The following is a 22,914-nucleotide window of genomic DNA, read 5'->3' as shown; positions in this document are numbered from 1 at the left end:
AATGAAATCATGCATTTGAATATACATGTGCAGATGTATACCTGTGTTCGGAAATTACCGGTAACATGCCCCAGTTAAGAGTAGCATGCATTTAAAAAAGTGGAAGAATTAAAACATGTGAATCAATTTAAATGCGCATAAAATTTTAAACCTGATAAAACTTTTATGTTATTTTGATAATAAGCAACATATATTCTTTAAATTCTGTATATACATGTATTTATGTATATAGTGACACGAATAATAATGCACCCTTTTCCTTTTCAAATACCCCGGTGCTGCCGTTTTTGGTTTTGCATGTACCTGTAAAATATGTGTGCATTTAGAAACCAAAAAGGGGCAAGCAGGTCTTGCAGCATTTTGTTTTATTCAGCTAGTTTTATTTTATGTAAAATCGATTTAAATTAATGAAATTCGAAAACATATTTTTCTTCCAAATAAATAGAATGACTTTCTTATAGAACTTTTAAAAAATAGTCGCGCTGAGATTGATTCGGGCTCTGAAACAATAATTAATGAGGTGCATAATCAAGAGATCAACGTCCGACAATAAACTTACTTTATTCATTAAAACCCCTTACTCTCCAATGCAAAATGATGTAAATGTTGATCCAGTTAGATTATGAAGCCTATAAAAGTTATTTAATTATGGATAAAAAGAAGCATTTTGATTAAAAAAAAGTTAAGTCCCGTGTAAATCATACTGATTTCAAAGTAATTATTGATACCGGGTGACATAAAAATTTGGGAACTTTTGTCGATAACCCCCCACCCCATCCCAAACAATTTTTGAATTAATTTTTTCATCCGACATTGTTCTTTCAATTTCACACCTAAATAAAATACTGAAGATCATTGGATTCACCCACGAATACCTTACATATTAATCCCCGAAACATTTTCTTTCTTCTGCAAAATGGAAAGAAAAGAGCCAATCCAATGAATTGGTCATGAACATAAAAAATAAAATAAAAGTCGCATATTCTGCATAGCCTTAGTGGATAATCTTGTTTTTCTTTCCTGTTATAACATCAAGGTTATGCCTATCGTCAACGCATTACGAGTTCAGCAGTGTCGTTTGCAGATTAAGTTTAATCCTTACAATATCTATTATCCGCAATTGTTTTCTGAACGATTTCTACGTAACACTTAAGCCCTAAAAAAACTACCTCCACGAAAGGACAGAATACTCGGATCGAGGAAACAAGAAATCCTCTGTAAATAAACACAATTATGGATAAGAAATTCTAATGCTAACAAAAATTTCGAAAGAACTTGGTAAATGTCTTAATGAATACGAAATCTTTCGGATTAGGAACATTCCATGGCGACTTATCTACGGATAAACGTGAAAAGGCAAATAATGTCTCTGTCACTCGCCGCTTTATTAATAATGCTTGCTGGTGTGGGATTAACACATTTTGTCACTTAATGGCGGGTGATATATCAAATGTTATCTTTTTTGGCGTTGGTCAAGCAAACATCAATAAAAGCCAAGTTTATAGTCCAAGCAGTATTCTCGAAATGCCAGCGTGTCATATAAATATTTTATCCGGAATTCTCTATACCTGTATATCTTTTAGGAGTTTTCTTTTATTAATCAGTCTGAATTTTTTATTGATTGATCTTCCCGGAGAATGAATTAAATTTCAATTTATGAGACATTAATTAATTCTTACATTTAACACCAAATTAACATATATTTTGACTTCATGTTCGAATAAGTTGGTTGGGAAGGGGTGTCTGTTTCATCGGAAGAGATGCGATTTAAATACAGATTATATAGAATTTTATTCTCAATACCAACAGCAAGAAAAAATTCTTCCGTATATATTCCAAGGTTATTTTGATAATGCAAAATATTTTATTTACGAGGCACACAATAAATATTTTTTCCCCTAAAAAATCCATCCTTCATTTTACGCCAATAATAGGGCGTAATACGGATGTAAGGTGATATTTTTCTTTCTTCAAACGTATCGGATGTTGAAAGCAAGAAGACAGTGCACAAGATCAGCCTGAAGATTTTCGGCGTGTGAAACACACTCTGCCCATCCTTATTTGTGGAATTTACCAAATTTTTTCTTAAAAATAATACACGAATAGTATCGGCCAAACTAGGACCTGTTTGTCAACAATGGCCCCTTTCAACAGATTTAAAGTGCATTCTATTTGTATAATCTTCAGAACATTGTTCTATGTATAAAAGATCTGTAGTATCCATTTCATAGGTACATGTTTCCCCTGCCCCCCTAAATATATAAGTACAGACTTCAGGTTACCCAATAAACAAATGGATTAGAAGAAATCACACGTTAATTAAACTCTGACGATAAAACACCTCGTTCTTTGATGATGTCCCCTCCTATAAAAGAACTGCCACACTTACTGAAAAATATAAAAACAAAAATTGCACTAAAAACTCACACAAAGAAAAAATCATTATAGCAGAAAGAAGTTCTGTATAATAAAAGACGATTTATTATGGCAAAGTCGAGTACAATGCACGCATGTATGTCCCAATACGTCAGATTGCATCATATTTTATCATTCATGATCCTCTGAATATACAATTTTCATGCTTTAGTTATATTTAGCAGCTTAATCTTGAATAATCGCACAAGAGATTGTACAAAAGGGGCGGTTAAATATAAACAGTGCTTGTAGATACTACACAGCATCTTTACAAAATAACGTGCTACCATCTATACTAAGGTTCAGCGGTTCCCTTGCGTATATACTCACGCACAAAAAATAAGACCTTGACGTCAGATTTTCGCCACACCCTTATCAAAGGGCCTGTGATCTTTGCTTGAACACATTTTATATAGATTTATCAGAATGCACGTCTATTTATTTCAAAGGATTAGGTTTTGTAGAGATTGCAAAATTTGGAACCTTAATGCATGAAAAAGATCCCAAACAATCGATCTGTGATATAAGAGTACCTCAAAGCTATGAACGGGACAAACGGCTTAAATTAAAATCTATATAACATCTCTGTGAAACACAGTCTATAAAATCGCTATTTCAGCGTTTTTAGTTATTTTTTTTTTTCATTTATAAACTGCATGTAGCTCCCATTACATCTTACAATTTTATAGCTTATATGCAGTTATCCTGATACGGAGCCTAGCTAACCATGTCAGGACCAGAGGTTTAATACATTATGCTTCTCCTACAGAAAAAAATAAGGACATCCATCGTTTCGCCATTGCCTCTTCAGTCCTGTTTATAAGGAGTAGGCCAAACTCAGAAAGGCCTCTAGTTTACACCGAGTTACGCGTCATGTTGTAGTAGATTTGAATTAATAACCCCAGAAAATTCAAAATCTAATGCGACATGGCAGAAGAATACTGGCCTGGAAACGAATAAAAATTAAACAAATCCTGCACAGTTAAAGCTAGAATAAAGAAAAACCCTGATTTAATGTGGAAATTTTGTACATATTTAGTGTCATTTTTGTATACAAATACTTCAGTATTCGATTTTCAAGATAGAAAAATTAATGTACAATTCTAAATGAGGTTTTTGTATTGTAGACCGCAGTGTCAAATTAAAAAGCTCAGAGGCTTAAATTGGGGTCAAAATCAAAAGGCACCACAATCAAAAATTATTCTTTCTTACAATACAAAGAATGCTTTTTAGAACTGAATCATGTGAAGTGTCAAAAAGCTCTCATGACTACAGTTTTAATGCATACAAATATTTATTCAAATTCAATAAAAACCAGTTAGTCATTCCCGTACACGAGTTTCCACATTGCAAAGCAGTATTAAGAAGTCTCATAAAACACTAACGCAATTATGTTATTTTTCAATTAAAAAGTTAAATATAAAATCCTGCACACCGGCTTAAAAATCATTAACTTGGCAAAATAGGACTACAGGCGAGGTATTAGAAAAAGCAAAGCTCAAACGTGGAAATATTTATTTTTAACACTTGGGGGTCAATTAAGAATAATCATAAGGCGCTAACCAATTGAAGCACCGCTGTTCTGGCACGCATTTGAACCATAATTCTCTCGTTGTGAGGGGGGAAGCGGCGCTCAATGGCTGAAATTGTTGTGGTCTGTGTATTAAACACACTAATAAGATAGTGGGATAACGAAGGATCACATTTCACATTAAAGTACACAAAGTCTCCGTGCTACCAGACTGTGAAAAAACAAGACATTTTTTCCTTCCGTCAACGGTATAATGAATTCATAACACGAGTTCGGCGAAATTTCACAAACAGCGCTACATCTCAATTGATGTGATGCATTCTAATATATAAAATTTCAAAACAAATAACAATATTAATTGTCTACAATAGAAATTTGATAGTTTTTATAAAGCGAGGAACACAGAGTAACCTATACTAGCACTTTTAAAACAAGATTTTTAAAAATGGAATAACCATAATTTTTGGCTGTACTTACATTTTAGATTCTTTAAAATCACGAGGCTTAAACAATGGTATGTACTGTATCAAGATGCCTGATAAGTTAAGACTTATATAATGCACTGATATTATAATGCAAAGATGATTTTGTCATCAAGGAAAAAAAGGCATTTTAATTGAGGATGCCGTACACCATATTACATGTAATCTAATGAGTTAGAGGTCAACATAAGTTAGCTTAGCTTTCTATCATTGCATATGCCGAAGAGTATATTATAGCTTTAAAATTTCAATCAACATTATGACAACTGTGCATTTTTTTCTGATCCACCCCGACCAGTGAATAAAACTTTCATATTCTAACTATGAAGTCCATATTTGGTAATTCCATTTTCAATCTGCTTTTGTTTAAAAAAAATCTCCATAGTTAGAGTTATACTCAATCACAGTTATCAAAATTATTTACAGCAAGGGTAAAATATGCTACCTTTTATCAAATTTAATAATAAAGATGGACAAAATAATGGGGTTCACTCAATAAAGTTCAGATATCCAAAAATTGAAAATATTCAATACAATGTAAATATCTAAAAACAAGAATTGACAACTATGTATACGTTTTTTATCATTGCAAATTAAATGATATATTCTTTGGCGTCATTTCTTTTACACTGTTATAAAAAAAGCAATATAACCTGTGTAAATCGTTCAAAGAATAACTCTCATGTCTAGCTTCATATTATGCACCGTGTACATGCAAAAATCGCAAACATGGCGAAGTATCTTAACAAATGGACTCATTACAATATTCCAAGTCAATGAGTCAAGGTAACCAAATACAATGAGGCATTGTTGAAAGTTATAAAAAGCAATGCTAATGGTTAAAGAAAAATCCTGTGACCATGCACGGGGAGAATTCCTTGGTCTCTACCGAATTAGAATGCTTAAGCAAGAATTCTCACCCATAAACCAGGGTTATTATACAATTATCCTTAAAGCATGGTTTTTGACTTTCTAAGAGGTCAACCTAGCCTGGCCTTTAATAATTAAAATCTGTCTCGCGAAACCTTTGGTCCATTAAAAATCTATGTACAAACGAGCCTTCAATTATCAAAAAATAATATTCCTGTCCTCGTAATAAAATTGGGTGAGAATTTTCCCATGACATTCCCAACAATGTATTCCAAACGACATACACACAACGACGGAATCCCATGTATTCCGCGTCACCAGAAGATTCCCAATTAGCAAAAAATCGCCTCATTTACCAGGAAAACCCCCTCATGGTAACTAAATCGGGGGTATCAAAACATAATAAGCAATGCCTGTTGACGACAAACTTTGCCAGCACACACATTCAGAATGTCATGGCTTTCTCGTTTGTCGTCTAGGTAGAACATCCGGCAAAAGTGCTGGATACTCATTTACTGCTGTCCCGCGCTTGACCCTTTTCCCCACATAAGCAAAAGTGAGAGTTGAAAGAGCTTTAAAAAGAAACGGTACTTGGTGGTGATGGATCTCGCGAAGACCCCCACCAGACCTCCGGGGAACCAGCAGGTGCCCGCGAGCGACAAGAGGGGAGGGCAATTTGTTGCACAAATATAAGAATTTAATATCGACCTCCGCTTGAATTCGTCACATGGTCGTTCAAATTGTATCGTCTTCTTTATTGACAAAACCGCGAGCAGACGTCAACTCACCACGAGATTCGTACGTAATGACAAAATGAAATAAGAAAATTAAAATTGGTTAGCTGTTTCAATGAAAGATCAATTTTCAGTTTTTAAACAAAATTACAGGTTTAATATATCAATAATACGTCCTGGTAATGGTTGTTATCGACCGACCGAGATCGCTTAGTTAACTATGAATCACCAACACACGGTGTTAAGGACCGCACAAATTCTTACAAGAGACGAGACGGCCAAGAAATGTCGCAGGGGAAATATTGTCGTTTATTGACCGACCTTATACTTCTTTCAATACCTGTTTTTGGTTAAATTTTCCTGTTTTTTTTTTAAATTTTCCTTTCTGGTTTTTTGGCAGTCTTCAAAAAAAAAAAAGTACGATAGGAAAGCTTCCGCAATATTTGGTTTGAAGGAAGTTGCTCGCGTTCTTTCAGCGTTGCACAATTACTCTTACCTCTATGCATAACAACCAAGATTCAAACTGTGTTGCATAACCACCGATATTCATACTGATTATTTGCATGATGTTGGCAAACCCAAAAAATACAACGGTTTTCGTCGAACAATTATACTTGACCAATACATGAATGAATTAATGTTTTAGAACCGGAATGAAAGACCGTGATGTTCATTTATTGAACATCAATTTACTTCATTCATTATATGTAGCAAGTCTTCCTCGAAAATGCCAAAACGGGGTATTCATTTTTACTTATATCAGCGTTGTACAGGAAACAGTGGCATCGACCAACCGGTTTCCACATCATCTATATTATTTGTCTATTTTCTCTTGAGCGGTTGCACAAACAGAAAACAGTTCGTCATTATCAAGCATGCAGGCTCAAGATTTTTGACAAATTTGGATAAGAAATTGTCGCTATTTTAGTTACGTGATTTGGTATTCTTTAACATTGCAAGTGTTTCATCCGGACACCTGCTTCTTTCTCAACAACTTAACAGATCAAGGAAAAGTTTTAAACAACTGACTCCAACCGATTCTATGATTCGTCTTACGAATTATAACAAAGAGGAATAATAGGGAGGAAATCTTAAAATGTCAGAATTGCGATTTCTTTGCCTCTGTTGCTATTTGCCACTGTTAAACAAATACTACAATTCATTCAAAGTTCCCGACTTTGTCCACAAAATAAGGGAGTATCAAAAAGAAACAATAATATGGCTAGTTTGAAACAGGCATGCGATACGAGGTCCAGTAAATTGGGTACAAGGTCTAGTAAAAGAAGCCGTCTGCACAACTGAAGAAATAGTCTGCAACACCTTGGTAAGCAACGAACAAGAATCAGTCGCCATATCAAAGGAAGAAGAAAATTTATTTTCTTGCGGCGTGGGTTTGCAGCCCGATTATAAATTCATCTGAACTTGAAGGAGCGATAAATTTGGTGGATCGAAAGGGGAGATAAATCAGACGACACCACCTAGCTTCCGGTCCGCGCAGACGACCGGGAAAAATCTCTGGGAGGAGCCACCGGAAATTTACTTGAAAAAGAAACACGAGCTAGTCAACTTTCTCAACAGAAATACGGAAGGTTCGCTCGCCGTCCAAACATCGGGTAATGGTGTTTTCCGAGTGTCACTCTACAAGATTCCAGAGAAGTGTAGGTGAGGAGGACATGCACCGATATTTGCTCTGCTATTACAATGAAAACAGATAAACAAATTGACAAAGCGGTTCAACCGATAAAAGTACATTGCACTTGCTGAATGTCCTAGTCTTCCTGGCGTTGCTTCAAGTATCATCGCTATTGTGTGAGGTAACATGAAGACCCGGTGACTTTGTTCGCCGAACTTGATGTAAATATCAACAGACGCTTGTTACCGTGTACAGTTACCGTTTCTCTCGTGACATCTTCATCTAGAGAAATGATTTTTTTCTCTGACTAAGACGACAACCCCCTTGTTCTAAAATTAGCGGTTAATTATCAAAGTACAATGTCCTCTCGTTTTCACGAAGAATGAGAATTCTGTATCGTTTAAAAAATTATTACAAATATTTGCAATGAACACAAAGTAATGTGCACAATGTTTTGCCTTTTTTTTAATAAAAAAAAAACTATGACGCAATTCAAGGTGTTCTTTGCACATCATCGCCTGTTAACCGCCTACAACCCAAAAAAACTTATTTAATCGTTTAAAAGTATAAGCAATTTTATGTCAGACTATGTGAATGAACTGGTGTGGCTAAATGTACATGTACACGGGTAGAATAACCCAAATACGTCAAAACAGGAAATGCAATGATCGCTTGTAAACACTTTGTGAAAGATCACTCCGCTCCCACTCCTACAAACTGCCTTGCATGGATATTCTTTCAAAGTTAAGATTTTCATCTCAGCTTCACCACCCACTTAATAAGTTTGAAAACGTGAACATTTCAAGGTTGTTTAAAAGATAAAGATTTCCCCCTTAAACCCCGGGTACAATACGAAAACGTCTTTTATAACTTCCATAAGGATCCATACCGAGATTTATTAATGAATAATATTAACTTTACCTCCCAGAAAGATGGATCTTGTCGAAACCCTACAAGCGCAATACTGTCTTATATCAACTTACTTCAACCAATAGCACATCGTAATTCATTTCTACTTCATCAGGGTCTCCTTCTGAAGAGCTCAATATTAAAAGAGTAGTCGGAGATAACCGGTGATTTATTTGATTTGCAATAAATAAAAACAAATACATAAACTCCCGTCACCTGCCTGAAGGGAGCATTTGGGGATCAAATTTCCTCTGTAGGTAGTCCATTATTCGAGAGGCCCGCTCTTTGGACAGGCAACCCTTGGTCATGATTAGAGCCGTATCACTGTCAATAAATCCCCGGATCGACTTATAATTATGACAGAGATTTAGAGCATTGATATACGACAGGCCTGGTATCGAAGCATAGAATCGCAGCTCAGCTTGAGAGGAATCGTCGAGATCAGTGGGGGCCGCGATGCCCGCCTTTTTCCTGGCTTCCAGACGACATATTTCTGAGAGCACACGCGCCGTGTCTTTTTGATTGTCCGTGAAAAACAAGGTCACTTTTGACCGCAACAAGTGCACTAAGGTCTTTTCCACGTACTTTGTCCAATGTAAGGGTTTGGACGAATTTTTGTCGTCTGCCTTTACATTGTCTCGCTCGATTATAAGCGCGGGTTTGTCGAACAAGTCGCAAAGAGCGGTAACTCTCTCTACGAGTTTGTCTTTACGCGACCCGTTGGTGAATTCCGACCACTGCTGCCTATCAACCCCCATACGATTACTAACGATATAATCACAGTTACCCAGCTGAGCAGTCTGAACCGTTATTCCGTACTTAAATCTCAGCTCTGATATAATGTCTTGACACCCATTTATTTCTCGCGAATCCACTAGTATAACATGCTTCTCGTCAGTGTTCAACGCTGAAGATGAGCTGTCCATTATCAAACCAGTAGAACTCACAATGCTCCTACGACCTCCACGAACGCCTTCTGGTTCTTTCGTATCCAATGCCTTTTTCTCTGCTAATCTTCGTCGGAATTCCTCCTGTTTTTCTTTTTGTTTCTGCAAACGTTCTAGACGCTGTTGCTCTTGAATAGAATTTTTCTGATTTGTCATCGTTGCATTGAGCGATGGAGAGGTTTTCATGTTAGGTCGACATACATTAGAATTAACATTTTGGTTGCTGAATTGATTTGAACTTTGCTTTGCTGATTCTCTTAGGATGGTCAAGTTTTCTTTCCCATAAATTTGTGTTTCATCCTTTGTTGGCAGCACTTCTACCTCGCCTTCGCTGCTAGAAGATAACAATGCTTTCCTTGGCTTCCTTTTTACGTGAGCAGAATCCACTGCTTCAAAGGACAAATTCTTTGCATCATCTTCACTAGACGAGTCTTCCATCACTTTAATTCTTCGTCTTTTAGAGCCGTCTCCTTTGCTCTTCTGCTTCGTGGTAACAGTTCTTTTCACAGGTTTGGACCAACGAGTTCTTCTCCCAACACAAGAGTAATCCGATAGATCCATCATCGTTACTTCATCGTTGCTCGTGTCTAACATTAATCCATCGTCTTCTTCATCTTCTTCTTCATCCACTACAAAGCTGTCTTCCAGATACTGGGACTCCTCCTCAGGTGGAGGCTGGGAATACACGTCCCTGCTGTAATGGCGATGCGACAGTTTGAACCGTCCCCTCACTGGTGGACTTTTTACAGACTTGAGATAAATGGCCTTCATATCATCGGCTGATCTCTGGGAGAGTTGTGTTGCATCTCCAATGAAGCTGTCGTCATAGCGATCAAGGTCACTGCCTTCCTCTTCATCACCAGAATATTCATCATCTTCATCAGATACTTCAGCTTCATCCTCCAAAAATTCTGCTGCTAAGGGAGACATGGATTTTCTTGCTTTGGAGTTACTGTCAGATTTCACATTATGATTTTGACCTCTTTTACTTTTACATTTACTGAGGACAGATTTCTTTAAAGCGGTCACATCTACCTCAAAATCATCTTCATCACTAAAATCAGGTGGTAAAGCAAATGATACGCCATGTTTGCTTTTGCTATCTTTCTTCTCCGTAATTTTCTTACCACTTGAGTCAAAATTAGGTTTTTTAAGACTAGATTTGACAGGAGTAATAAAATCCTCGTCATTCACAATTATAGGAGCAGCCTGTAAATTCACAGCTGGTTTTGCAGGAGTTTCAAAGTCATCATCAACAACCTGTTTTTGGGTTAAAGGTGTGGATGGAGAATCTAATATGACTGCTTTCCTTTTTCTCTTCACTGCTACCACTTCATCATCAGATGAGAAACTGTCCACAAGTGCTCTATCACTGATAGCGCATGGTGAAACTTCTGGTGATGCAGTCTTTACTGGGCTTTGATAACAGTCTTGCTTCTCTTGCGTTAAATATTTTGGGCTGATAGATCTTTTGCCTGATGATACTGGAGATAGTTCAAATTCTTCAGTCAAATCAAAAGAAAAATTATTTTGCTGAGGTGAATGCATCTCATTTTCAGAGTCCTCTTTGATGCTTTTCAATTCCTTCTGTAAATCTGTATTCTCTTTCTCAGGTAAACACTGACCCTCTTTCTGAGATGAGTCTGAGGGTTTAGACTCCTGACTCTTTGACATTTGGTAAGTTATTGCCAAAGACTTTCGGCTTTTCAGAATACTTTGGCTATGACACCTGGAGAAGGTCACTTGTGACTGATTCTGGCTTACACATGGCGACGGTGGAATCACATCATCCAATTCAAAGCCTAAGTCAAATTGTGCTAGGGCACTCAAATCTTCTTCTTCTTCTGAACTGCTGAATGATGCCACAGCTCTCTCTGACTTTGTTTGTAGTTTGGTGAAGTCTGAACCACATTCATTATCTTCTGTTTCACTGGTAACATTTCTGTGACCTCCACCCTGTGTCTCATTAGAATAACTTTTACTTTGTGTTACTTTTCCAGCATGATCTTCAGTGGGTTCTACTGAAAAACCTTCTGAGTTGGAGTCTGATGTTTGTAAAATATCATCACTATCATGTACAACAGCCATTGCTTGAGTAAAAGTAAACTCATCATCTTTACCAGAAAGTCTTTTAACAGCACTGCTTTCAATGGATAATGGAGGTTTTTTAAGTAAGGTCCCTTTTGATTGGTTGTTTGTGCCAGAAGCACTCTCTGGTGAAAGATTTTTTGATTCACTTTGGAATGGCACAGCATCTGAAAGGTCATTATCGATAAATGAATCTTCAAAATATGTGTTAAGGTCTGTAAGTTTTAAGCTAGGTTTTTTTGAAGTGTTCATTGTTGTTTCTATTTTATCACATGTTTCATCCTCTGCTATGGTAGAGGCAGGTTTCACTTCAAGATCACTTGTTGTCTGCTCTGCATTCGATGTTTTTGTTTGATCTTCCATTGCTTCAAAGAAACTCAGATCAAAATTTGGCTGAGAGTCCAAAAAACTGTCACTGTCAGAAAAATTAAGTTTTTCCTCTGTGGAGCCTTCCCTCTCTTCTCCATTATCTGGAGTCCGTACATCAACATCAGATTCAATATGAACATTTCCTACACAAGTTAACTGATTAACCACTGGTTCATTTTCCTGGTGAACTTCCATTTCAGAAATCACATTAGAAGCTCCATTTTCCAATTTTCTTTCAGTCAGTAAATCATCATTTTCTTCACTTTGGTTACTTTCTACAGGTTGTCTCTTTTCTCCATCACTGCTAAAATTCTCATCAGCATCCCTGCTTTTACTAAAATCATCGTTTGTTATCACATTCTCTCTCGCACTATCACTTGTCCCAGTGTTAAAACACTTAATATCACTCCGAAATCTCGAACTGACTTTACACTGTTCTATATCATTAACAATTTTTGATGGAAGGTACCGATTCTCCCATTCATTGACAATTCTTAACAAATCCACTGAAAATATTGGTGCATCTCCCAAGGAATGAATCAGATCTTCCAAATCATCCATAGAGGGTGCCTCTGGAATACTAAATGCTTCACTGTCCGTAGATACAGGAGACATGGGTGTATCTGGCTCATCACACTTATTGTTGGGTTCAGTGAAACAGTCAACTTCATCTCCTCTATTTTCAGCATCAGATGCTACATTGTCCTGCACTTCCATTTCGTCATCTATAGAGATGATCTCTGGAACAGTCTGTAAGACACTGCTGTTGGAGGCAGTAATTTTATTCACAACTTTACCATAGGTTTCCAAGATAGTTTTTAATGGTTTCTTAGCACTATTGGATGTATCACATTGAATGGTATCACTCATGGTATTTTCAGAAATGTTTACACCTTCAAAGTCATTTTCATCATTATCTGCTATTATGGACACAACAGAGGAATTAGCACTTGGCAGACTTCTCTTCTTTCTTGAATTTGGTAACAGGGAGTTTCTGCCTGTTAAGCTTGACTTCCTCTTCCCTTTGACCTCTGACCTTCTTCTTATTCTATTTTTAGCCTGCACTTCTGCTAAATCCTCATTCAGTAGAACAGAAGGAAAATTTTCTTCATCTTTCTGATTTCCAATTATCTCTTCAGCAGCCTCACACATTTCCTTGTCATTCTTAGGTTGAGGATATTTCCCCCCATCTTTCTCCACATCATAGTTCTGTGCTGTCCGGAATGGAACTTGAGGCAGATCATCATCACTTTCTTCCTGTATGGATTCAAACTGAAGCAGTTGTTCACTTCGCCTCACTCTGGACCTGCGTGACTCGTGGATTGTGGAAGAATTTTTCTCAGAGCAGTATTGCTGAATAGTTGGCTTCTTTTTCTTGGAAGTGATAATGTCCCCCGGGTCCAAATACAATCTCATTTCTTCCTCATAACTGTTCTCATCTACACAATCTGAAATTAAATATATGGTGTAAAACAAGCAAATTTGTGCAGCTACAAGTATATACAGTCAACACACAATGTTATATACATGCTTTTTATACATTACTTCTTAATACAAGATTACAAAAAGAAGAAAACAACTTGGTTCATGATCGAGTGTTCTCACTTTGAAGCTCAATGAACTTGACAACATCCACGAAATGCCTGGTTCTGTTGGAGTGAGAGATCTGGTGCTCGGACTGTAGGCTGTTCTGCCAGGGCATCCAGCTGTTGTAGGACAGTGCATCCGTGTCAGGGGGCCCCTCTGTGTCCTCACTGCCCTACAAAGGAATCAGTCCACAATTATAGTACATGTATGTGCACCTAAGATTCAGCATTGTCATTTTATGCCTCTACTCATTAAATATAAATGTCATTCAGCAAAATTCACCACCACTCAATTATGTTCATTTTTTCTATAAAAGCACATTAGTGAAACATGAATATGTTGTTTCCCCCCAAAAAGCTTAGTCAAGTGTTTTTTCCTCTAAAGAAACATTTCAAAGCTATTAACATGCTTTGAATAGCAATATAAATAGATTTCTGAGGAAAAAAATAAAAAAAGAGTATTACACTGTATTTTAAGGTATATCTTTTAGTAAAATTACATGTAATGTTCTGTCTCTTATAAAATTTGGTTCAAAGAATATCTTTTTATATAATTGGTACTATTTTAGCGAAATCTATCTTTAGACTACCAGAAATAATTTTCTCTACTAAAATATTCTTAAACTTTTATCTTAGAAGAATCTTATGATGAATACCCCTAGGAAGTACTAGTCAATGGTTTATCTACATGTAATTTGACTTTAACTTACTTCACCCAAAGCCATGAATCCTGGGGGCTTTGGTAAAGGTTTACCCATGGACATCAAACCTTCAACTTCAGTTAATTCATCCAAAGTCAGTCCTCCATCAGAACCCCGCGAAGTCTTCAATGCTGAAACAATGGTTGAAAAAAAAGGTAAAATAATTTAAATCTACGTAGCCCACAGCCTCAAAAAAAAAATCTAAAGACAATGTGTATACACTCAAAAATAGTCAATACTGGTGATAGGCATACTTTTGGATTTGGTGGATTTTGGGGGAGGCTGGGAGTCCAGGATTATTTCCTTGTTGGGTTTGAAAGCCTGCTTAACCATGATGAACATCTTATGACTCTTCGGTTCTACACCCTCCGGAATCATTCGTGGATTGCTTTGGTAGAACTGGAGAGTTTTGGCACTGTTTAGAATAGCCTTGTGAATGCTTTTCTTCGAGTATATCCCTTGGTTGTATATCTAAAATATAAGAATATTACCAGAGTTTAAGTTGTTTATCAATTTTCATCAATACAAGTTTTTACACATGTATCTTTTATTAACCATGAGTGACTATTTACCACATAATCATCTGAGGCCTATTCAACAGAATTATTTTGCCATAATTTCTGACAATCCTTAGCTATCATCCACTCTAATGGGCTACATTCAAGGTTGTAGCAGCTACTTAGCTCTACATAGCTGCTATGATCTTGAATGATCCATAACTTAGCAATAACAGTACTAACAGTACCTTGATTTTGTACTTAGTAGCTAGGGTAGCAGCTACGATCGTGAACGCAGCCCTAGACAAGCCTCATCACTGTACCTGTTCCTCCTTGCCCTGAGTGACCAGCATCACGATCCGCCCCTGCCGTTTCCTGCCTGTCCGCCCCATCCTCTGGACCAGCCTGATGGGACTTTTGCTGGCGTCATAACAAATGATCAGATCCACCTCCCCGATGTCCAGGCCCTCCTCCCCCACGCAGGTGGCCACCAGGGTGTTGTAGCGCCCCTCACGGAACTTCTTCATAACCTGTGGTTACAATGGTCACTTAATTAAGTCATACCTTACCCTTTACTTATATCACTTACCGTAAGATTAGGCTTGATTTTTGCATTTTTTCGACAATTTAAAGAATAAATATATATATGTTGTATAAATGCATCACTGTGTAGATGCAGTTCTTCTACGGTTGCAATTCTTTTAAGTAATACAACCATTAGAATCATGTTTTTCTTTCCCTCTTGGGTATAAAAATCAACATAAATAAGACATGTATAATAACCTTCAGCTGCTCTTTCTGGGTGAACCCTTTGGTGGCCTTGCCAGCTGAACTTTGACCTATGAAACTCATGGCCTTGACCTTGGGTTCGTGTCGCCTCAGCATGTTGGTGATCTCCTCCACACTGTCTCTGTACTGTGAGAAAATCATGATTCTTGTGGTCTGCTCATTCTGTTCCTTACCGCTATCTGTGTGACAATGATATAAAGACTAACACTTGCCGTTGGTTCAGAAATTCTACATTCAGATTCACTCTTCCAAAAAAAAAATAAAACTAAATGCATCAATGAAATCTTCACTGAAATTTACTTAATTTATCGGATAGTTAAATCAGATGATCACCATTTATAGAAGCAATTTTGATTATTTTCCACTAACCTTCTACAGATTTAAAATGATCCAGAACAACCTCTTCTAACTTGGCTAACTTAGGATGCCCCAAATTTATGGCCTGGGCATTTTCTTGTCCATTCCTATAAATTAAATTTCCTACTTTTTAAAAAAGTTTACTTTTAAGGTATATGAAAAAAAATAAAAGCAGCTTTCTTTCAATTTTTAGATCATACGTGTACCTCTATGTATTATCAATTCACAATAAACCTCATATACACGTATACAAAATTGTAATGATCTGAACAATTATAATCCAGTTAACCTTACTTAAATGTACATCAGTACCACAAGGTATTGTAAGCAGATTTTTAATTTACTGACTGCTATTTTACTATCTAACTAAACTACTTACATTTTCCCAAACTTTTCATGCAGCATATTTATCAGGTCACCAAAATCAGGAATCTTCATTAGCTCTGTCTTTGTGCGACCATGACCTTTGTCCCCTTTCATGGCCCCATCTAGGAAATTGTACAATGACCTTAACCCGTGCAATTGGACCAGTTCATATCCGTGGTACAGAGAGATGGCCAGGGCAAAATCCCCCTCCACCATTCCATACTGAGTCCTCTACAGATACAGGTAAGTTTGTGTTAAGGAGGCTGTGTGGTCAACAAATTACCCATCAGATCTACCTTAAATTCTTATATATGATTTGTTTAACTATTATAGTCTGTCCCAAGATATTTTTGCCACATACTTTCTTAAATTATTCAATATTTATAAATACCTCTTGATTCAGACGATGTTCATTCAATAGTATGAAAAAATCCCAAGATTTCTCTTTTGAAATGCCCCCTCTAGCTTGACAGGTTTCAATACACGGCTAAATATACAATGTTTACGGGGATTCTGAATTGCATCAGCTATAACTAAGCCCAAAAATGAAGTTATCTTGGAAATTTTCCCTTTCATTGATTTCAATTGCACTTCTTTCACAGGTATGCGTATTTTTATTAAAAATCGCCCAAATGTGCAGCATAAATATCTTGGGACAGACTGTAACTAATATTTTGTAAAAAAAAAATTATACATTATATGTTTTATCTTTTAAATCAAAGTATTTTTCTATATTTTTATACAGAGCTCTTCTTTTAAAGGAGGTCAACAGTCTAAAAATGACAACTCAGCCCTCTTATCAGTAATACAGATGATTTTGGTACTATATCTGAAGTTGTTACTTGCTGGTAATATAAACTTTTTTTTTTAATGCCATTGCTCTGCAGACAATTTGAGCAATTGCTGTTCATAACATGATGATCCCTGAGAAATTGTGTTTAATACCAGTAACCCTTTTAGCATTCAATAATTTTTTTTTTTACATTATCATGATTATACAAAAATTTTGGAGAGATCAATTGGAATTATGGAGTTATGAACACAACAGCTGGATGTAGGAAAGAGTAAGAGTGCAATACAGCTCTTTGACCCTATTACCAAACAAAGTAATAGCCAGGTACACACCGGTAGCCTGTGGGGCGGGTTCTGTCGGAAGGCCTCTCGGGATTTGAGCAGCACAAACTTGGAGAGACTGGTCACTTCCCTGTTGTAGATAACTCCATACCTTTTCAGCTTCCCGACAATCACGTCCATTATCTGTACGAAATCAACAGTCAAAATTAACACATTGTATAATTTATCAGTTTCAAATACATGTAATTTAATTGTTTGTAACTCATTGATTGGTTGAACAATTTATTGTAAACCAACCTGAAATAACTCAGTTTATGCTTGTATAAATTGGGCAACTACTGTAAATTCCTAATTAAACGCGAGGAATTAATATCCGCGTAAAATCGCGAGAAGCATCCTTCGCGGATTTTAAAATCTCGCCATTATTTTCTGAGAGTTGAAAACTATAAGAAATAAGGAGAAAAGTTCAACGTTCACGATTTTATATTCTCGCGATTTGGTAGAAACCAGCGGGATCGCGTAATTAAGTACTCGCGTAATATAAGGAATTTACAGTATTGAATTTATTTTGTTTAAAGGAATTCCTTGATTATTCATAAAGAACAGTGTATGAAATGATAAATGTGTACTTGCATAACTAACTATTAGAAATTCAGATGTTTTTCAAATCTTTCTAGCCATGACCTATTGACATTAAGCAGGTATGCAACATAACAATTACATGGAAAAATTGTTTTTCCAAGAAGCTAATAAATATGACCTTAATATGTCTGTATGAAAATATGTTTTCCTTGAACTGGTAAACAAGTGAAGCATTTTTATAGTTTTCATTTTCATCCAAATGCCTCAATTTAGAATTATGACATCATAGTTAATCTCATTGTCTCAAGCCACTGGTTTTGTGTCCATTCCATAAATTTGTGGAAATAGAATGGACACAAAACTTGTGGCTTGAGATGATGAGTTAATCTTTTTTTTTTTTTTTTACCATTTTTCAGGGTTTTTTTCAGAAATCATAGGACATAGACTTGAACAAATACAAAGATTTATTCATCCAAGACTAATACATCTCATTGAAAGAAATATTTTGCTTGTTCAAATCAAAGCTGTGCTCTATATTTCCATTCAAAAAAGAGAAGAGAACAATGTATATATTTGACTGATTTTGACTGAATCACAAAAGCAGTGTCACTGCTGATGTCATATACTTCCAGTGAGTGAAAATAAATGAGACAAAAAGATAAACAAATGTATCTCACATCAACTCTTTTTCAAAATAACAAAACCATTTGTTATAAATGTACCTGTAACATTTTTCAAAATGTTCATTCTTTGGGGCCAAGTTTGACTATCAGATATAGTCCTTTAGTGTTGATACAAGTTTTAAAAAGATTGAGAAGTCAGCTAAACAGAGGACCCACCTTGATGTACCTATTCTTGACCTCTGTTAATTCCTGACTGAACGGAACGATGATCTTGTCCACTTGTCTGTTAAAGGAGTACTGCTTGATGTCAATGGAGTCCTCAGTCCTCAGCTCAATGTGGGAGATCAGCAGATTGGACAGAACTTGTTGTACTGCCTGTAAAAAAGTCAACCAGAATTTAATTCTGTACATTAGAACACCGCAGGAGGGTAATCAGATGCCTACCTTTGTAAAGGATGAAAAGTTAAAAAGGCGTTTAATTCTACTGATTTATTGATAATATTTAGGGAATAAAACTAAGCATTCAAAATCACAGGACTTTCAATGATGGCGTAATAGACTTGCATTTTTCTTCAAAGGATATGCATTGCATATACTAGTATATGTTATCATGTACATATACATACTTTTATGTCAGATCCTGGTGTAGCACTCAATGCCAGCACTCTGAACTCAATTGAATAATTCATCAATTCACGAACCACCTGCAAAAAGTGGAACCGTTTGAATTTCAGTAACTATTTAAACATACTAGAATAAAGAATTATCTACACTAATGAGGTAATACAAACTAAAACTGCTAAACAGTACTGGTATATATTCTACTTTGATAGTAAGGCGCAGATAAATTAATTGTGTGTTTCCGGTTCCCCGACCGACCCTAAAAATATGCCCCGACCCTAAACATTTTATCGTCGATATATTAATCCGGATATCAACTATTCCGGTTTTACTTTTAGAAATTCTAATCTTAGTCACTTCCGTGTTTGAGAAAACACATATTCTACACCAATTTAAAGATTTATTTTGACAGCGATTTCTTGTGGAAAATGGCATCGTGCTTGCCAAGCACATTGTTGTTCCTCTGTGCAATGACTGCTATACTCTGGGAAAATTGCCAGTTGTAAGCCGCCCTTTTGGCAGAAAAAAATAAACTCATCTTTTCCAACTTGTTTATTGTTGTTGAAGTGAAAAACAAAAATAAAATGTTTAAATAAAATAAAATGTTTTCCCTACCTACCTACCCTATTTTTTTTCAAGCTGGAATAGGAAACACACTATTAATTTATTTTGGCCTAATACCTGACAATACGCGTGATTCCCAAGGGCCTTGTGAGCTTCATCTACCACCACACACTTGACCTGCTGGGCGGGGCAGGTACCCCGGGACAGGTCATTGGTCAGGACCTGTGGGGTAAGGAAGAAGACTCTCTTCTCCTCCCATGCACGCCGTCTCTCCTGAGGGGGCATGGACCCTAATGGAGGTCAAATCTAAGACTTAGGGTCAGGCAATGACAAATATGGGTAGTAGATCTATAAAATTCACCTTACTATAAACATCATACATGTTTATGTTTTTGTTTTGACATGCAATGATAAATTGTTGATGATAAATTCAAAATAAATGCAATAACAAAGTGAAACAACAAAGAAGGTTGAAATAATTACTGTGTGTGCTGTTATTTATTTAATTCTGACTCATGGTATTTTCAGTTTGATTTGATGAACAAAATGTAGACGATGTGACTTTTATAAAATTATTTGACATCATAAACGTTCTGACTCATAGGATTTTCCTGACAATCACTTGGTGTTTGTTTAAAAAAAAGGTCAGTAAACATGCTTGTTATTCAAAACAATATGTTGAGGGTCCTAGTAGTGGTTTTAGTCTACAGACCTGTCATTTCTGCTGTGTGCTCCTGGGGAATTCCCATGATGTTATAACAAGCCTCAATCTGTTGTGCAACAAGAGGTTTGGTTGGAGCCATGAACACAACTTTCCCTTGTGGATACCACCTTAAAAGTAAAATTCATTTCCTCAATATATTGTTCTTACAAACGTTAAACTGACTCAACACCATGGTTATACAACACTGTCTCTAGTTATTCTGCAGGCCCATGGTCATAACTACATGTATGAAGTATGAAACTTTTACCTTTGTTGAAAAAGATGTCTCAACTGTCAAATCTAAGCAGTAAGGTTCAAGAAGATGTATTGCAAAGCATATTCACAGGTCAGTAGTAGTGACAAACATCAATGCATTACCTGTAATAGTTGAACATGACAACAGATGCAATAAACGTCTTTCCCAGGCCTGTAGGAAGGGTTACCATGGTGTTTTTGAAGAGGGCCTGCTGTACAATGTTGTACTGGTAATCCCGCACTGGGTAATTTGTCGGGTAGATCCACAGCTTCCCGGCCACTTTATCAAATCCTGTCTGTCCAAGTTGGGACTGAACTTGTGTGGATGAGAGATAGTCAGCTCCCAAAGAGATATTTCCAAGATTTTCCTCTTCATGATCATCATTCTCTGTTTGACAGCCCTGAGCTCCCAGAGACTCGTTTAATGCCTAAAATATGTGTTGATGCTTCATGAGAAATATCATATTGTTTATTTTTTGTAATGGCAGGTGATTTGGGGGGGGGGGGGGGGGGAGCACCCAACAAAGTGAGGGGAGGAGAATGGAGGATCAGACTTGCCCCAAAAATGTTGGAAAGCAAAAAAGGTTTACATATGTAGTATTACTTTTTTAACTTATTTTACCAGTTATTTATTTTATTAAAATCATTTTTTCTTGAATTTTCGTGAAAAATGAAAAGTTTTCATAGTACTTTTATCACTTTTATGTGTAGGTAATAGGGCCTAAGAAAAAAAATTGTTTGTTTCCGCTTTCCCGACCGACCCTAGCTTTTACCCCCCGACTCAAAACTTTTTAAAAAGATTTTTGATGGAAAAATGTTTATTTATCCGATTTGGAAAAAAATTACTCAAAATTTTGGTCACAAAAACGCTTGAAGCAATTACTCTTCTCACATCAGTGTAACTCAATGGTTTTGTTTCAAATTGGCTGTATGTTTCCATGTGTTGTAGATTTTGATAATGCTCTCATCGTTGGCAGGGGAAATATCTGATATATATATAAATATCATTTTTGTGTTTTCTTAAGACCAGCTTAATAGTCAGGAATGATATTAAAAGTGTTTCTCATTTAAAACCATTCAGCAGTGTCAGTATCTAACGGGCATGTATGGATACTGCAATATTACAGGGAAAAAAAATATTTGAAAAAATAAAAAAAAAATTCCGGCCGACCGACCCTACTTTTTTTCAGCATGAAAGCGGAAACAAACCATTTTTTTTGTTAGGCCTAGACAACAAATTAAGAAACTTAAGAGTTTGGATCATATCTATACAAAATTCTCTTCTTACACTCTATCTACTGTAGTTTTTCAAGAATGCCCAACTGTCAAGTCAAGCATGCATATTCCAAAAATATAGATTAACGTAACCGCTCTTAGGCACTAGCAATTACCGGTACACCAGAAACAATCAAGTTAAACTCATTATGATATATCATGTTTACAACCACCGAATCCAGTGCATCAATAGATTAAAAATATAAAAAATTTTAAAAATCCTTACACAGGCCAGAAGTTCATCATCCTCATCATCAATATCACTCAAATCTATGACTTCCGCAACCTGGTTTGATGTTGCTGCTGACCCAGATGTGCATGTGCTTGTTTTCTTCTTTGCATTCGATCCCCAACTTTGAAATAGAGTTGCCTGTTTTCCTTTATTCATGTCTTCATTTCATTGTCCATACAATTATCCTATGGATTCTTGCATTCCCAGACGGGCGGTTAGAGACGAATGCATATTACTTCTGGTCTCTTATCACCTACTAACGTTAACGTACACGTACTAATTCTTCGCAAAGAATAAGTATTACATATACAACATGATTTCATGATACATTACACTTCCTTCTCGTTCTGTTTCTTTCTTGTACCACTCAAAAAAAAAAAAATAAAAGGTTTGAAGGCATATTTATAATGCAGGAAACACTTTACAGTCATGCTTTCATATTTTTAATTTTGTACGGCGGCGCCATTTGTCAATCTAAGTCTAGAAAATGCTTGAAATCGGGCGTTAAACGTTAACTTGTAAATGTAATTTTCGGAAAGATATTTATAATTTTTAAAAAAATGCTTTATCTTTTTTTCAAATCTATGACTGGAAACGTACAAAAATGGTTTTAAAAAATTAGAATTTTTTTCGGAAAAGGTTTGAGAATAGAGGACCAATACTCATTATTTGAAATAAATAAAAAAAAAAAAATAAAAATAAATAAATAAA

The 22,914-nt window shown here is 36.1% G+C and overlaps 1 protein-coding gene across 1 annotated transcript; it reads right to left on the bottom strand.

Moving 5' to 3' along the window:
• Positions 1-8,727: 8,727 nt before the first annotated feature.
• Positions 8,728-22,666, bottom strand: LOC128177591 (Fanconi anemia group M protein-like). The gene is made up of 15 exons (XM_052844360.1): positions 22,198-22,666; positions 20,820-21,124; positions 20,451-20,569; positions 19,856-20,028; positions 19,180-19,257; positions 18,770-18,928; positions 17,400-17,531; positions 16,288-16,505; positions 15,921-16,015; positions 15,546-15,730; positions 15,086-15,292; positions 14,520-14,736; positions 14,275-14,396; positions 13,584-13,737; positions 8,728-13,426 (listed from the first exon to the last, which is right to left on the bottom strand). The coding sequence occupies exons 1-15, from the start codon at positions 22,357-22,359 to the stop codon at positions 8,787-8,789; spliced, it is 6,966 nt and encodes a 2,321-aa protein (XP_052700320.1). The 5' UTR covers positions 22,360-22,666; the 3' UTR covers positions 8,728-8,786.
• Positions 22,667-22,914: the final 248 nt, after the last annotated feature.

The sequence above is a fragment of the Crassostrea angulata genome, chromosome 3, assembly GCF_025612915.1.
Source record: "Crassostrea angulata isolate pt1a10 chromosome 3, ASM2561291v2, whole genome shotgun sequence".
In the NCBI taxonomy this organism is placed as follows: Eukaryota; Metazoa; Mollusca; class Bivalvia; order Ostreida; family Ostreidae; genus Magallana; species Magallana angulata.
This window is presented reverse-complemented; position numbering and strand designations above follow the sequence as displayed.

Bases quoted from the DNA above. Each gene is read 5' to 3' on its own strand.
- LOC128177591 (XM_052844360.1), bottom strand. From the start codon at position 22,359: ATGAATAAAGGAAAACAGGCAACTCTATTTCAAAGTTGGGGATCGAAT. The intron at 19,258-19,855 runs GTATTAGGCCAA...CACTTTTTGCAG, and splicing joins GGAATCACGCGTATTGTCAG to GTGGTTCGTGAATTGATGAA. The intron at 18,929-19,179 runs GTATGTATATGT...ACTTTTTTACAG, and splicing joins CACCAGGATCTGACATAAAA to GCAGTACAACAAGTTCTGTC.